The sequence below is a fragment of the Melanotaenia boesemani genome, chromosome 23 (assembly GCF_017639745.1).
Source record: "Melanotaenia boesemani isolate fMelBoe1 chromosome 23, fMelBoe1.pri, whole genome shotgun sequence".
Lineage (NCBI taxonomy): Eukaryota > Metazoa > Chordata > Actinopteri > Atheriniformes > Melanotaeniidae > Melanotaenia > Melanotaenia boesemani.
In genome coordinates, this window is record NC_055704.1 from 22,832,862 (window position 1) to 22,850,548 (window position 17,687).

At 37.6% G+C, this 17,687-nt stretch overlaps 1 protein-coding gene across 4 annotated transcripts in view; it reads left to right on the top strand.

The window, feature by feature from the left end:
- The window catches only part of cacna2d1a (calcium channel, voltage-dependent, alpha 2/delta subunit 1a), a 128,165-nt gene that overhangs the window by 57,527 nt on the left and 52,951 nt on the right, over positions 1–17,687 (top strand). For all 4 annotated transcript variants that reach the window (XM_041977340.1, XM_041977337.1, XM_041977338.1 and 1 more), the window contains exons 4-6: positions 1,132–1,191; positions 5,480–5,515; positions 6,157–6,319. In XM_041977340.1, coding sequence (XP_041833274.1) covers positions 1,132–1,191; positions 5,480–5,515; positions 6,157–6,319 — 259 coding nt within the window. The remainder of the gene's footprint in view (positions 1–1,131; positions 1,192–5,479; positions 5,516–6,156; positions 6,320–17,687) is intronic.

The window sequence follows — 17,687 nt, forward strand, 5'->3', positions numbered from 1 at the left end:
GGAAGCTGCTAAATTTCAGCACAAATAAGATCAACTGGGGTTTTGAGGTAAATTTGTTTCAGAAAACACTGTCAGCTCCCAGCATGCATTATGAGATCAAGAGCATTCATAACAGTGACCTAAAATCAGATTTATAGGGGGAGGGAAGGAGGTTCTGTATTATTACTTACTCATTTATTATCTGATAAGATAATAAATGAGGCTTTTTCAGTGGTAGACAAACAAAGACCTGTTTCCTGGAATGTCATGTTACTTGATTTAGTTTTATAGTTAAACTGACAGTCTGATATTATCTAAAGGTGTTTGAAAGGGTTTTATAGTATTTATTTAAATACAACAAACAGATTCTAATTATTAAGTTAAATAAAATATGTGCACTCAAAATTGGAAAAGAGGAAAATGAAGATGAAAAGCTGGAATCCGGTTTAAGGTCTCGCTTTGAACTCGGATGTGACAACTAACATCCCAGCCTGCGATTCACAAGCAGACCTTGTTCTGCTGCTTTGATTCTTGTCTTGTTCAATTTCAAAGCTAAATTAATTCAATTATTCATTGAATCAGCCCCCTCCAAGTTATTTTACCTCTTTGCTCCCATCAGATTTCCTCTCTTTCTGTCTGACTCAAAAACCCTTAAGAGGGGCTCACATGAGCAGGAAGAGCTGGATGTGATATTTCTCCGGGGAAATTAATAGTACAGTGCATTTCTGGACCAGGCACAGATTAAAAACTGGGCCCATTATAAACCCATTAACCCAGTCATTAGGATCTGGGAAAAGATGGAATAGGTGTGAGTCTAATTTTAGTGCAACACTGTCACCACTAGTCCTAATTCATGTCTTCAGGCACATAAAGGAAATGAGGTATTTTCCCTTGAACGTGGTGCTCTTGCGTCACCAGCTCTCTGCCTTACGGTCAGATGTCATGACTTCAGCTCTTATATTTAGCAATCCATATTTCCTGTGACTTTTTTTTTTTTTTGTGAGATCACCATGCACAGAGATTCCTATTTTTTCTTTAAATCTCTAAAATTTTGATGTTAACATGATTAAATTTGGGTTAAAGCCAGACAAAAAAGGTTATGAGATCATAAAACATGCTCTCACTATGTGCCACCTTCTTCTCTTCTTTTAGAGAATGGCAAATGCGGCAGAAAATTTTCAAAAGGAGCACCAGTGGATGGCCGACAGTGAGGTGAGCACCGTCTGATATGTTCATTAAGACCTGCTTCATTTTCATTACAGAGATCAAATGCTACCAGGAAAGTGCAAACGCAGATCAAGCAGATGGGTGTGTTGTTCATTATATCAATGTGATCGTAATAATTAGATGGCAAATCTCATTACAGCTACAATAGTGTTTTAATGATTGTAAAAGATTAAATTATTTTACATAGCAGGCTCAAACAATCAAGCATGGTCACGTTTGACAAACATACATTTACACACTGGTGTTTTCCATTAAGCACAATATTAATGATGCATTAAGAAGCTACAGCTGATCATATGAAGACTGGTTTATCTTATTAAGTTTGTGATGCTTTGCTTTAGTTCTGACTTTTTCATAATTATTCTAAACTGTAAATATATTTCCCCTGCAGCCATTTAACATTTTAATTTTTAAAAAGGAAAAACAAATGGATACTGTGTCGTGTACATTTTAGAATGATTAACCTAAAAATAATTCAACTTTGCCTTTTATCCTATTAACTGTGGAAAGTTACTCATTGTTGTTTTCTGAACGTAAATCATTCTTTTCTGTTAAATGTTATTCAATGTCAGTGTAATTTTTCCAGTGCTGAGAAATTTGGAAGGAAAATGCATCTCTTGGAAATATTTTGATTTATCCATCATATAACCTAATTCTTTGGCTTGTCTGGTGATAAGATTTTTTTAGTTGTTTTTTGCTAAATGAATAGAGGATCCCATAACTAACCTAATTAACATAAAAGTATTTTCAGGATGCAAAAGTGCTTTTTAGATAAACACCACCTTAACCTCCATCTTGAAGACTACACATTAGGCAAACAATGACCTTTTATAGCCTTTACATTAATTTAAAGTCAAAGGAAAGCAAGAAGAAATATGTGTTTAAAGTTTATGATCTTACAGAAAATGTATTATTAACCACTCAGTCAAATGATTAAACTACTTTTTCTTGCCTTGAATAATTACTCTATATGAGTAATGGAGCTCTGATTTTAGACCAGTCCCTCAAAATCCTGAACAGAAAATTGATGAGAAAGTGTACAACAGTCCAAGTAAACAATTCCTAGTTCTCTACCTTTTAACATATTTAAAAGTGTTACACAAAGTAAATGTGTAACACGGTAGTAAATGACCAAATTCTGACTCATAGCATTTGGTACATTTAAGGCACTTACAAAGTACTCACAGCCTTTTCCGCTAATACTGACTGCTCAACTTGGCTTCACTTAGTTTTTAGGGTTTTCCATTCTGTAGTACCACCTGGTACTAGGTTCTTGTTTAGCACTTTCTCCACCATTAATTTGATGTCTACAGACTGCAGGTCACCGATTGGCTACAATGTGATGTCACTGGAAGAGTCATGAGAGTGATTCTTCCCAAAATGCTCCTGTACTCTTCCAGGATGTTTCGTCTCACCACCCTCAGCCTCCCCAGCTCTTATTTTACCTTGAGTCTGACAAAAACCCATATAGACCAAGGATCAGGTGCACCATCGCCTGTTGTGTTTGTGTTGTATATAAATGACGTCATCAGGCTTTGAGGCTGGCCTCTATGACAATCCCACCTACATTGAAGCAGCACACAATTGTAATTGAAAACAACCTAAACTGAGTGGAACCAACTTGCTAGTGGAAGAGGCTTTACTTTATAATAAGAATCTTTTTTAGTGTAAAATTTGTAGGGTTTTTGTCTCTATAGCTGTAAGACGTCTCTTTAAGACCACAATCTCTCTCTTACTTTGCCACCAAATTTAACCCGTACATATTATGTGCATCTTTTTGTGTGCATTGGTATCTAACAGATTATGTCCCTATCCATCAGTGAATTCAGATGGTTGATTCTGAGTATAAATAATTGTTATGGTGGTTATAGAATTCTAAGACAGCGTGCTGAGTGGTATATGCATGTATATATGTGTGTTTATGCGCATGCGTCTGTTCTCTGTCACCTTTGATAACTAGGACAGCCCTACTGGGCATTTTTCCCTGCTGATTTTAAACTCTTAAAAGCTGAGACTGCTGCAACAAGGAACACACACTTACATGTATTTGTTCAGTGTAACGTGATTTTTAACTCCTAAGTTCCAAGAACTGTATCAAAGGTCTAATGATTATTGGGTCAATGTTTATACTTGATATTTGATTGACTTGATATCAGATGTATATTGTCCTGTAAAATTTGTATGTAAACAAGTTCAAAGTAAAAAAAAAAATCTGTTAAGTGGAACATTCACAGTTAAAGGGCAGAGATATCTTCTGAGTTGTTGTTCAACTGAGTTAAAACAACTCTATTGGCAGATATCTGTATTGGAAACTGATGGGCGCAGTCTATGTTGTCATTATCAGTAAGTAAATTACATATTGAATGAGTCATTGGGTTTTTTACAAGTATAAAAATGGACCACAGTTACACTAGGGACAGATCAGTTTACAGAACACTAATAAATTAGTCTTTGGTTGGCCATAAATAAATTACACACTTCCGCTTCTCTTTATATTGCATTATTAGATCATGAAACACAGGTGTGGTAAATAAAAAGTGTTTAGCAGAGAGAAAAGTATTCTTTTCCTCTGTGTATTCTCTCCATCTTATTTTCTCAGGCTACTTAGGCCAGAGAGTAAGTAGGCCCTTTGATGCAGTCAAAATTCAAAAGTTGGAGTAATATCAAGGGGCAGGAGGAATATCTATATTTGGAGAAATGTAGCTCTCACTGCTTAGCACTGGAGGATGTCTGAAGGTCACGTGAAACAGAGCATATAAATATGTTGGAAGAATTGAGAATAAAACTGTGCCCATTTGTCCCTCTTTTCTGGCTGTACTAGCTTTTTGTCAACACAATAAATCCCAGATGATACAACTGAATGAGGTCTTAGGGTCCTTGTTTATTCATTTGCATCAGAACAGCTCTCTGTGAGTCTGAGCAGAGTACTTCATATTTGCAGCCACGCATGTCCCTGAGTTCTGACTACACTTCACATGACATGGTTTAGGAAGGTTCATGCTGTGTTAGCAGTGTACTGAACTGGGAAAACATTGGGCCATTGGAACATATACACTCTATAACACAACCTGACAGCATGTATTATGAGAGAGTCTCCAGTTATCGTCTTCTTTGTGTGTATATTTTTGTAAAACTATGAATAGTTGCACATTTTTGACTCACTATACTCACTCACAAAATAGCCTGTTCTAAGCTAATTACAAACCCTTCAAGCAAACACAACAGTAATACTGGCAGGAACACTTGCTGCCCTGTTGATGTGTTGCTCTAGAATTGGTAGGCAGGTGGGGGAAGTCAGTAAACTAACTCTGTGGCTCTAGGGTATATTTCCATCAACAGCTAGGCTAACTTGTTAGCGCCCTGCTAGCCTGTGTGCTGACAGGAAGCCCAGCAGTACAAAATAACACCATTTACTTACCTGTACTCACCACTGAGCATCAGATATCTATGTTGTAATGTAACTAAAAGAAAAATAAGTAAGAGCAAATAAAATCCAGAGTTGTAAGAGGTTACTTTTTGGAAACTCTGGGGTTAGCATGTAGTTTCATATGCTATGTTGCTTTTTTTTAAATGAGATTAAAACTATTCCCATGAAGCCTGTTTATCTGTTGTTTTTTGTTGTGTGTGTGTGTGTGTGTGTGTGTGTGTGTTTTGTTTTGTATTTTTTTTTTTGCCATAGGATATTAGAAAATAGTCTTTTTTAAATGTACATACTTTTAATTTTTCTCTACTGCCCACATGTACATTTTAGTCATCAAATTCATGCTTTCTCCTCTATGGCACCAACAAAATGACCATTTCACAGCCCATAAAATAGTTTGGTAAAAAATGTAGCCAGGAAAATGCATATTACTATACAGCCAAAGTTCTGTTCCAATTTGGAAATAAATTTCTTTACAACTGTATTTAAAATATGCCCATCATCAGTAAGAGATTGTTCAGGCAGACAAAGACACTTGTATGAGTGAATAAGGATTTTGGTTTGATTTTTTTTTATTCATCATGTTGACCAGGAGAGGTAAGGAATAAATTAGCTTCTGAAAACCCAGGTTAAGGATGCTGGGTGTGATCTGTAATGATGTACAAAATTCACTGGTGGTGTCAGTCAAAAAACATTTGTTCAAATTTGAGCTTCTCAACCACAAATACTGTTTTCTTCCTTGTGTTCATTAAATGTATTTGCTAAACTAATTAATTAAATATATGGCAGTCTTTTATTGTGTCACTCACCATTCATTTTGCTGTGTGTACCTCTGTTTTGATCTCTCTGCAGGCCAGTAAAATTGTTTACTACAATGCCAAAGATGGAGTAAGTACAACTTTATCAATTTAATCCTTCTATAAAATAGCAGCACAGAGATTATTACCATGGCAACCAACCTTATGATATATTTTATTGATGGTCTGTAAAAATTGTCCACCTGTTCCCTCATGCTTTATCTTTGATTCTGTTTAAATTCAGTAGAAGAAATCACTGTACCCAGCAGAAGTTAATGAAAGAGCTGCTATCTTTATAGTGTGATATGACTGATATTATGGCTTTGTTTTTTATCACCAGTACTTATTTAAGGCAAAGGCATAAGTCACAGATGTCACCAGTCTGCTCAAATAAACAGGAATCACCATCTAATTTATGTTCACTGTCCCAATAGAACAAACCCACTGCAAACTAATATCATTCTGAATTTGACTGACAGCCCCATCTTTTACCATATTTCAATACCTGCACTTTTGTTATCTAAAATTTATGCTACATTTTTTATTCAGTTTTTATCTGTAAATGATGACATTTGACTGAATCCTCACCACTGACAATGTCAGTCAAAATAATAGTGCACTTACAACTAGAGGGTTTAAATCATTTATTTATGTATAGGCCTATAAAACCAGAATGATGTTGGATGATTTAAAACCTTCAGGCTCTTTTTTTGTAATTTTTCTTTTGTTTAGATAAATCAGACAGAGGCAGAGGAAAAAGAAGAAGCCTCAGAAAAAAAACCAGAGGAAAGAACCAAATACATTCCAGATGATTTCGAGATAGACCCGGACTTCAAGCGACTCGTCTCCTACAACACCACCGCTGTCCATATTCCTATTGATTTATATGAAGGCTGTAAGTTAAAACACACACACATGCATTGTAGAAAACCACAATCATAAAATGCCTCATATTGTGGTTTAATTTTTCTACAGTAAAACCAAACTATTTGAGAGAAATGCCAAGTTTTGATTTATAGTGAGATATTTGGTTTCTTCTGACTGTAAATGGTGAAAAGAAGTGACTAATGATGGCTAGACACTGTCAGAGATGATAATGCTGCTAGTTCTTAATCTACTGTATCTTTTGTTTTTGCATTAAAAAACTAAAAAACCTATTAACGTAACCATTCCTTGGACACAGATTCCATATTTTGGACATTTTTTGATGGCAGCATTTCTGCAGACTGCCTCTAGACTCTAACTTTTCTTAGGATCATCCTACAGATGAATCTGGAAGTAGACTGTTCGCCATTGCTGTGGTTGCATTTCTGTTTATGTCAGAGCAAAACAGAAGAAAATTTTAAATTTTTTACTTGATGATTGGTTGAACATTGGCACAGTTACGTAGAAAATTGTGGTTGTTCAAAATACAGAAGTAGTTTTTGTGGGATTTTTAGTTCTTCTATGTAAGAAACATGGACGACTTTGACAAAGAAATCCATCATTACCTATCGAGAGGGACTAACCACAGCCTGACCATCACCTCTAATACTTCAGAGAGCAGAAAGGTTATCATTCAGAAGGCATAAAAAATAACACAATCAAAAGTAAGTAACAGTTGTAACTTAACATTAATGTTAATTTGCAAAATATGAAAGTCAGACTCTGCCTGTTCAGAGGAGCAAACACTGCGATCCTCTGTGCTTTGACATATATTGTGGAGTTTAATGACAAGTGTTTTGACTTTAGGGTGGGAGCTCACTGCCTTTTGATTAATATGTGTATCAATAGGAAGATGCCTTTTTAAATATAAATATTGGAAGTGATATTGGGTCCAATAAATAATCCCAGACTGTACACCATAAATAAAATTATCTTTATACTCAAATTCATTTACTCACATGAGAAAAAGAGGCTTATATTTCCATTATGTGTTCAAAATCTATTGATAAATAGAGACCCTCAGGGAGATCTGATTCTAATGAAAAGGGGTTTGTCCGAGTGGCATTGCCTAAGTGTGACATCATTGGTAGGCGCCGGGCCCCAAGTAGATCTGTCACCTGAGCACATCTGGTACCCACACCGAACAGATGAGAAATTTACACAACCTGCTGTTGTGCAAATAAGATAAATAATAATATCAGACTGCTTGTTTTTTTGTTTTTTGTTTTGTTTTTTTGTTTTTTTGTTTTTTTTTTCTTCAAAACAAGAAAAGCATCAACTGGTTCTATCGGAAGGGTGGTGTTATTTGCTCTTATTAGGGCAACATTGTGACCAGAAAATTGAGACCATCCAGCCAGTAACATAAAAAGATCACGTGCAGTGGTGCCCTGCAGCCTAAAGTTGAGAGATAACAAGCATTATGTCAAATATCTGACTAAACAGAACATTGACAGTCTTTGCAAAAGGTTAAAGCTATTTCTTTTGATGATGTTGACTTATTTTAACAAGATTTTATAGTGTGGATTGTTAGCAAAAAGCTGTTTCTGTAAGCTAAAGAATAGTTTACATTAATGCAATGATATAACGAATAGCTTTGGTATCTCCAAATAGGATGCTGTCAGACCCGCTATTGATGCTGTCGCTGTCTGCACATACAAGGTAATTTGGACTCATTCAGTCATTCATTTATACATGTATACATACAAGTATACTCCTACAAAGCCATTCTGGTCAATCTAAACAATTGCAGTACACCAGAGCAAACGAAACTGTGCAAACCTGGTGTCCATAGGTGTTGAGCGAGGTGACTCCATTCACCAAGACAGTCACACAAAAATCACTGAGACATACAAGGTCAAGTTTGATAACTTTCAATGCCTGAAACCCCGTACCAGTCAGTCAGAGCTTACAAAGCTGTAACATGAAGAATCTGAAAGAAACCGTTGCTTTCTATTACAGCAGTAAGGGTCTGCATGAGCTGGCTGGCTTAACAGCCTTGTGAGAAAAAATTAATTGATTAAGATTCTGGAGGACAGAGTCTGCAGGAAAGCTTGGCCTTGAGCAGCAAGAAGATGGTGACCAGTCAAAGTTAAGGACAGTTACCAGGGTGCAGTATTGGGATTCAATTTAAGTCCTGAATCTCATCCCAGAGCTGTAGAGATAATTTAAGATTTAAATATTGGTAAGAGTCTGAAAAACCTGGAAAGTGCCGTTTAAAACAAGTGGTGCAGGATCCCTGGGGAGACTTACAGAAAGCACATTAGTAATTATTAAAACTGTTTGCTGAATAAATACTTTAGCATTGATCTCTGAGAAAATGAATTGGCTTTTATATGTGGAAATAAATTAAAGAATATTTATATTTGACACAATCAGATAAATCCCCATGGTTAAGTAAGAGTTAACTGTCAATCAAAATTTGGCATGAGTATGAATAATTTGGGGCTTAACTGTAAATAGCAACCACCAGCCCCTCCCCGCCCAGCTTTCTGTCTCTGCCCCTGTCATCGGTATGTCTGCTATCTACAGTTCACTTCCATGATGTGAAGCCCAGCCTCCCAGCAGCGTCTGCAGAGTTGATGCTTCTACACGAAGCTCAGGCCATTCTGTTCTATATATAGCTCAAAGGCCAACTGCTCAGTGGTCAGCACACTCAAGCCCCCTCTTTACCCCGGTCGCCAGCTGCTCCTTTCCCTCTCATCCATCGCTGACTCCACCAACCTTTCTTAGCAGTTTCACAGAATGTCAGGTCAACCAGCAGAGATGGGTCTTTTTGTGGCATTTTAGTTCTTAGATGAAGCTAATTAGTCAATCTTTTGTTTATCCCACTCAAAAGTATGCTTTCCTAATCTAATTTCATAAACATTTGCTCAATTCTAATTAAATTTTTTAAGGTTCAAGCTGATCTTTTGGACGTTTGTTTGTGGCTTATTTATTCTGTTTTGTACAGACATTCAAAAGTTAAAGAATCTTTACTTTTCCATCTGAACAATCATGACGTCAAAATTTTCATGTTTCATGTGAACATGACTGCATGTTCTGTGTATAATAAGGTTTTAGACACATCAAGCTAAATTAAAGAGTAATTTAAACGTTAATTACATGTTTGCAACCCAACTCAAACTGCGCCTGACTTAATCTTCATCATTAGTGTGTGAAAGCCTGCTAAACTTGCTCCATGTATTGTTTGCTAAAGTTCTTGAACTGATTTTGCTCTCTTTTGCAAGTGATCTGGAAATTGTCTTAAGTAAAATGGGAAGAACCTCTCCTAGGGAAAACAGACCACTGTACAAATGTGTGACTGTAACTACAGCACACACTGACATGTCCTTGGAGTTGCTGGTCTCTTATTTTAGGACACTCGTGCGTACAATGCAAGGACACTGAAAACATAAGATGGGTGTAGGCATGTCTGAGATACACAGACACACACACGATCCAAACCATGTCCTTCCTTGGGGATAGTCTTAATCACATATACAAACACACTTTGTATTGATTTAGCAGCAAAAGGACACAGGCACAGCCTCAGAAAATGAAGACAACATGAAGGGAAGCCTGTGATGTGACTAGTGGATCTATATTAATATCAAAGAAATGCAATATCTGCACAGCCGGAGACGCCTTTTATAGTAGCACTTCATCATCGGTTGCTCACACTGCTTAACATGGAGCTTTATTGCTAACATGGAATAATTTCATGTAGCATGCTTCATTTGACTGCATGCAAATATAGCGTTCATTAGAGCAGTTGAATAGTTTCCTTATAATCAAGTGCACAGAATAAGTAACAAGTAAGACCTTGTTTGGTTGCATTTCAGTGATCTTGCTCTTTACAGTGGGTCTGCTAAATGCAGTGGACTCAGTCACATGACTTTAATGTCCTTATACAGCGAGTCACTCCACATAAGCTGGACTATAAATGTGCAGTGACGGGCCTCTGAGGCCTCTGACTGTGCAGACATTTTGTCATTGCCAAATGCACTCAGTTATTTTTACAAGCAGCAGTTATAATGATGAAAGGGCTGGGGGTGAGTTGGGGTGATGCAGGAGGGGGTAGTTCTTATTGTGAATCATCAGTCTGTCTTTACCCTTGTGTCTTTCTTTCTTACTCCTTTTTTTCTTTGCTGTGTCCAAAAGTTACAGCATGAATAAAGGATTTTTATTTTCTTATGTTTTCATTACTGATAGTTTAGAGACAAAGGAAATACTTCAGCGAAGGACAACATACATGGCTTGTCTGTGTTGCCGCTTTAAGACTTCTCAGGATTTGTTTTTATTTTCATAAGTGTTTCACATTGATAAAATCTGAGATGACTTTATCCGTCTCTAAAGTGTGACAGAATACATCAGTCTATTTCTGATTTGAATAATAGTAAGTTAAAAGCCATGCACATAAAATAGCTTTTTGAGATCCAGCTCCAACATTTCAAGTTGTTCCCACTCATGGTTTGTAAATAAATGCACCCACCTAAGTTACTCCATTTTATTTCTTTAAAGCTAATGAAACCCTGAGGACGTTATGGCTTTCATCTATTCTCCTCTGCTTTAAGTATCAGCTAAGACAAAAAAAAAGAAAGAGATTTAAGGAAAAGAAATTTCCTTCATCAACAGGGCTTACATAAAAAGTCTAAGAGGAACATCCAGGAACCCATGTTTTTAGAAAAATACTCTTGTGTTGGTGGTAAAGAACGAAAATCAAGATCAATCTGGTCTAGTAGAGGATTGACTACACAAATTCTGAATGGACAGATTCATCTTTCTGTTAACCCACATATGGGGAAATGAATAATAATGATTAAACAGATTTGTGTTTTATGAAAAGTGATAATACAGGCTTATTTCAGCTAATTGAAAAGTGGAGCAAATCTCCACAAATCAACTTTGAAATGCCAGATGACCCTCACTGGGCTCAGCCACCTCAATATAATCTGCCATCTAACCCAAAGTTGCTCAGTTTGTTATCTTGTGTTCATTTGGGGTAATTTTTTAATCATGTATTGTGTTAATTTTTAGCTAACTTTAGCTAATTTAGCAGCCTATATGGCAGTAAATTATGATATTTAATTGAGATTACATTGTATTGCTTACCTGTAAAAATATTCTGATGCACTGTGCATGTGCAAATATCCTGATCTCAGTTTTCTGTGTTCAGGATTTCCTTGTGTGCTTAAAGTTTTCTCTCTCTCTGATTCTTTTTCTCACTCCTATAATAATGTGAAACAAAGTTCCCATCCAATAGAGTGATAGAAGAGATTATAGCGTTACTGCCTACATGTGGTAGTACTCATTTTACTTCATGTACATTTGGAACTTTTGTTTAGAAAATGTATTTTTTGTGGTTATTGTAATTTTTGTGTTGATTTAGTTTTGTAAACCTCAGCAAGCTGCTGGTTATATCTCCTAAAAACAAGCTGTAGTTAAAAAATGTGAATGTTTAGCCCAAAATTGATGACCAGAAATATCTAGAACTTCAAGCTCTACATCCTACAACTCACTATACAACTAATCTGACAGCAACACTGTGTATCTCTTTTGAGGATTTCATAAAAATGTGTATAAATAATTACATCACAAAGCAAGGTTAGCTGATTTCTTCTTTTCCAGCCTTCCCAGTGAGAAAGTTTTGCCCTCTTTCTGGTTTTCATAGTGTTGTACTGTCTTGTGGGGCTAAAAACTGAGCCTAAACAACAAAAAACCTTTCCATTTCCTCTTGCTTTCAGTCTTTCTGCTTAGGATGGCCTCCTGGCTGCAGTCGTTAGCGACTGCTTTTCCTCTGGCTCGGATTCAGGAGGCGTCTGGGTGGAAATCCAAGTTAGCATGGTCGCGAAACTGTGCAGGTGTTCATGCTCGTACTCCTTCTCTGAAAGGACAGGCTGCCACGCTGCTGCCTCTCCAGCTGGCCAGCACTGTTGGGGTTGCCATGGCAATATCCTAGTGTCTTTATGTGAGGAGACACGCACACACAGACACGCCCTGATGTTCCATCTTGCTGTACAGAAGAGGGAGTTGTAACTCGATTAGGGGGACTTTGAAGACAAAGCCAACATCCTTGTGGCTTTTAGTGATGCTGATGTAAAGATGCATCATCCATCTTTTTAATTGCAACAAACTTTTACAATCCCTGCAGCACTTCATGTCTTTCCCTTTTCTTTTTAAAACCCTTTTCCTTTTATCATGTTATCATGTTTGCTCTTTTTCATTCACCCTCACTTTCTGCTACTGTTCCCCGCAGTTCCTGTGTCATCTACCCCTCTTCCGAGCCATCCATCCTCTCATCTGTCTCCACTATATTGGTGTGCTCGTGGAGACAATTGTGCTGCTGTCTATCTCCCCCGCATGATTGGAATTTATTCTCCCTGCTGATCCAGTGTGGGTGGTCAGACCAAGATTCATTATCGTGTTTGTGTGTGCGTCCACGCATGCTAGTGACAAATCAGTATGTCTGTGTGCATGAATGTGTTCAAAGGAAAAAGAGAGCTGGAAACACTTGTAGTGTGAGAGCCATTGTGTGTGTATGTGTGTGTCAGATCACATGCACCTACTGCACTTTGTATAGATCTCTTGGCTGGGTATGCATGTCTTCTTGGTCATTAGGCAAACCGGCATGGATGCAATGAGAGGAGATGAGGGGAGAGCGTTGTGGCCTTGGCAGGAGATCCGAGGCTCATCTGATGCCCGTTTGCATCAACGCTGTGTGGCACCTGTCAGCCCGGGACACGCACACACGGTGACGTGCTGAGATACTGTGACACTGTGTGTGTGTGTGTGTGGTATAGTCACAGTCCCTTTGGCAAAGCTCACAGCATATAAACAGATTTTCTTTTCTTTTTGCACTCTTGTGTCTTTTTTTTATACACGTTCTATCTCATTTATAACGCCGGAAGCCAAACTTTGAGGTGTACTCATCTCCATCTCTGTCCTTTCCTCCTTCCTTCCTCATTCTCATCTCGGTGTCTGTACATCTGCGGCTTGTGTCCTTGAGACAACTTGGATGCCTTCCCATGGTGTTCTAATCAGCTGAATGGAGTTCACATTTGGATGCGAGCAGATTCCCAGACAGTTTCTTCCTATTAATCCCATTTCACCTTCCATAACACATTAAAGAACACAAGGAGACACTCATCAGTATGCGTCTGCTTGTTTTGAGTGAAGTGGAATGTATCTGAAAGCTTTTTTTTTTAGCCCTTCATAACCTGCTACACAGATAAATAAGGCATACTGCATACTGGTGTCCATTGCTTTTCATACATTTCTCCAGGTCACAGCAGCTATGAGTGTTACACGTCTTTGTGTCCTTGTGTGGTTTTCACACATCCTGATTATCCTGGCATTCAACATTTAGTACAGTGGCATCACCAAGTCATCTCACTCATCACAATCGTTTTGCACAATTTCCTCACTGAAACTGAAATGTTCTGCACTGTCATCTTCATTTTTTTAATCTTTGCTTCCTCTTCATCTTTAATTATTTAGATGCCTAATCTGTTTGTTAATATTAGAATTGTTTTGTCTACTGTGCTCATGATTTGTATATCATGACTAAATACAAAAAACTTGGGACACTTTGTAATTGGGAATAATAATTTCTCCTCACTGTTATACTATATTCTCAATTAAAATTGGGTTTTAAACCATTCTTAAGACTGTGTGGGCAAACAGTGAAATAATTTCTGGATTTCCTGCTTCTACTTTATTCGTTTCTAACCATGGCTTATGATAAGTCCAGGCTTCCCTTTACCTGGCCACTTCTTCCAGCTTGTCCGGGGAATCCTAAGGCATCTTGGGCCAGCCAGGAGACATAGTCCCTCCAGCGTGTTCTTCCGGTCGGACGTGCCCTGAAGACCTCACCAGGGAGGCTTCCAGGAGGTGTCCTAACCAGATGCCCAAGCCACCTCATCTGGGGGAGCAGCAGCTCTACTCTGAGCCCCTCCCACCTGATCTTCTCACCCTGTCTGAGCCCAGCCAAACTGCAGAGGAAACTCATTCCAGCCCCTTGTATTTTCAATCTCGTTATTTCAGTCACTACCCACAGCTGGTGAGCATAGGTGAGGGTAGGAACATAGATCAACCAGTAAATCGACCAAATTCTGGCATCAGTCTTACAGGGACTGGACAGCTCATACAAGCGAATCCGGTTCTCCATACTACTGGTGCACCCTTCCACTGGACTGCCCACGGTCAAACACCTTCTCCAAGTTTACACAACACATGTAGACTGGTTCAGCAAACCTGCATGCCCCGTCTAAGACCCTGCAGGGGGTGAGGAGCTAATCCACTCTTCCACAACAAAGACCACCTGCTCCTCCGCCATCTGAGGGTCGACTATCCGATGGACCCTCCTCTCCAGACTGAGAAGTGTGATCCCCTGTAGTTGGAGCACACCCTCCAGTCCCCCTCCTTAAAAAGGGGGATTATTTTATTCACCAGTTTTACTTATCAGTGAAAAGTATTTAATATCAATTTCAGATAATATTATCATCTGAGAAAATAACATAAAAAACAGCTGGACTAACATTATGCAGCTAATCAAGTAATTAGTTTAGTTTAGTTTTTTTTTTTTATTTATTTTTTTCATTCATTCATTAAAAAAAAATATACATTCATACAATAAAAAAATTCCTTAGTTTTCCACTGAAATTCAAATTGTCACAAAAAAAAAAGATTAAAATATTTCTAAAACAGCAGCTAATAAGCCTGGAACGCCTCACCAATCATTTTATAACAGAAGCAGCCTGTTGGATGAGGCGTGAAATGTTTTCAAGAGAGAAAATGAATTCCAGCTGCCTTAAATCAGGCTTGTAGGATTATCCTTACCTGGATGAAATGATTCAAAATTAGAAGCAAATAAAATGATGTTTCCTGCAGTCACAGCTCAGCTAAGAGCCAACTTACTCCAATTCCCTTAAAAGTCTTTTGACACACCTTCTTGCACTTGTTGCCTACATCTCTCTGAATATTTCATCCACAACCTACCACTTATGTAACTATATGTAACTGGCAGTAAGTGCCATACATACACGACTCCATTGAAGAGCAATGTGTCATTTATCACTGTAGCCTCACACTGATTGTGCCATTCAGACAAATCAGGGTACAGAAAAACTGGGATTTCATGGCCTTGGATGAAAACGTTAATAGATGAAAAACAGGAAGGAAATATTATCATGGCAAACCCCTGTAAAGTCTCATCTTGGTGAATACCTTCAAAATGACAGAAATGAAGATAAATGTAGCCACATTGCTGTTAAATATGAGATTGTGATGCATTAATACCATTAAAATGGTAGGTGGTATGTACAATTTCAGCCTTTATTTTCGTATTAGACCATAAACATGTTTATTCTAAAATAAACAAGGGGCTTTTTTTAACATGAAGATCATTTATTAGAACCAGCCTGAAGTAGCTGCAGTTCTTAGCTTTTGGTTTAATTCTCATCACCAGAGCTGCTGCTTGTTATCATCTATTCATGAGCGGTAAAATATCATTTAGTGCAGGGCCCTTTCTGATATGATGATTACAGGTTCTTACCACTTCATCCCCCGCTGTGTAATTACTTTCCAATACACAGGCAATGTCAACCACCAGCTATCTGATGACATAGAACAAGACAGGGCTTTGCTAGCATAGCATGGCACGGCTCCCCACAGCTTTCCTTCCTTTCCCTCATCACATCCCATAGCCAACATCCTCATCAGTCACCACCAACATCCTGTTTGATGTGTTTTTGAATGCCTCTACAAACCTCATGGGAAATATTTTCTTTCTGGATGTTTGACCTACAGATCATTAATCTTTTCATCTCACGTCTTCCTTTGTTAACTGTGTGATTTTTTTAAATAATAGTTTGATTTATAAGGTGATTTATGAGCTGCTAAGGTTCTTCTCTGAATTCATTATCAAAGAAAACTCTACATAAATCGCAGCTCGATCAGTTGATTAACACGGACATGATCTTCTTGTGCACTCCAGAATTCATCCTGGTGTGTCTGACTTCTGTCACATCATTTATAAATGCCAGTGATCCAGTATTATATCATTAGACTGCCTGTATGATTGCTGTATGATTGAATCATGAGCTCATCCAGACCTGTTCTGGCTTTTTCAGAAGTTTTGGACAACGTCTATTATGGCCTTTCTATTCTTGAGCTTGAATTATTTGTATTTGCTCTATTGGTGTGTTCTTTGTTGGCTCAGCTGGATTTTGTGAAGGTGTTTTGATACATATTTGAGTATACTACATAGCAGAAGATACAAGGAGTGAAGGGTTTATCAAAACCCAGCTTCTGATTAAAATAAAGTCTGGCTGTTGATTGAAGACGATTGACGAGATCAATTAACTGCTTGTTGTGGATTCTCATCAACAGCTGCTGCAAATGTGATCACTTCCTGTGTTTTTTTAATTGGGATAAATAATGAAAAAATAATGAGGGAATAACCTGTCAGTGGTTTAACTTTGAGTTTATGAATTGTTTCATTAATTTTGATGTGATTATCTTTATGTCAAAACAGATCTTTAAATCTGTATTCATTCCAAAATGCAGCTTTAATAAATTTTGCTAAACAGACAAATTCACAAAAGGCTGGAAGCTGCTCAGTAATGTGTCAACTGATTACCTGAATGTATTAGTAGAGCTATCAAATAAGGTAGAAAAAAACAAAAAAAACTCTAAAACACTTTGATTTTATAGATTTCTTTTATCACGTTAAGTTTTTGTTTTGTTTTGTGTTTTTTTTTCCATATTTGTAAGGTGTCAATTTTAGATTTGCACAAGACGAATACAGGTTAGAAATTTCCCAACTTGTGCACTTGTAGGGCTGGTATCGTCACAAATTTCCTGATTCGATTCGATTCACAGCTAATTATGTAACACCACCTATTTTTCTTAAATATTAAAGATGTTCTCAGCTAACTTTTTTTTTGTAAATGTCATTTATATGTTTATAAAAGTATAAATGTCCTGATGAAACCAATTATTCAATCACTCTACATATTCTTAAAGTGATGTTAATAAAACCTACAAAGACTATTGGATCCATTTAAACCCGTTTTAAATTTATTTAAATCCATTTAAAATACGACTCAGAAATTCTAAAAGTGACGTAGGTTCAGCTTGTTTAGCTGTGTACGTTGCCATAACGACCGTGACGCTATCGGCTTAGCCCCAGAGCAGGAGAAATCCTCCATCTCCTCACTGGAGCAAGATGCTCCCATCTTCAGCTGTCTGAAAGAATCTAGAAAACACCCATATTTCTGTCTGATTTTCAGCTGGTTGATGTGTTTTCCAGCACGTGCACTCTGTGTGCATGCATGTGTTTGTGTGTGTGTGTTCACTGC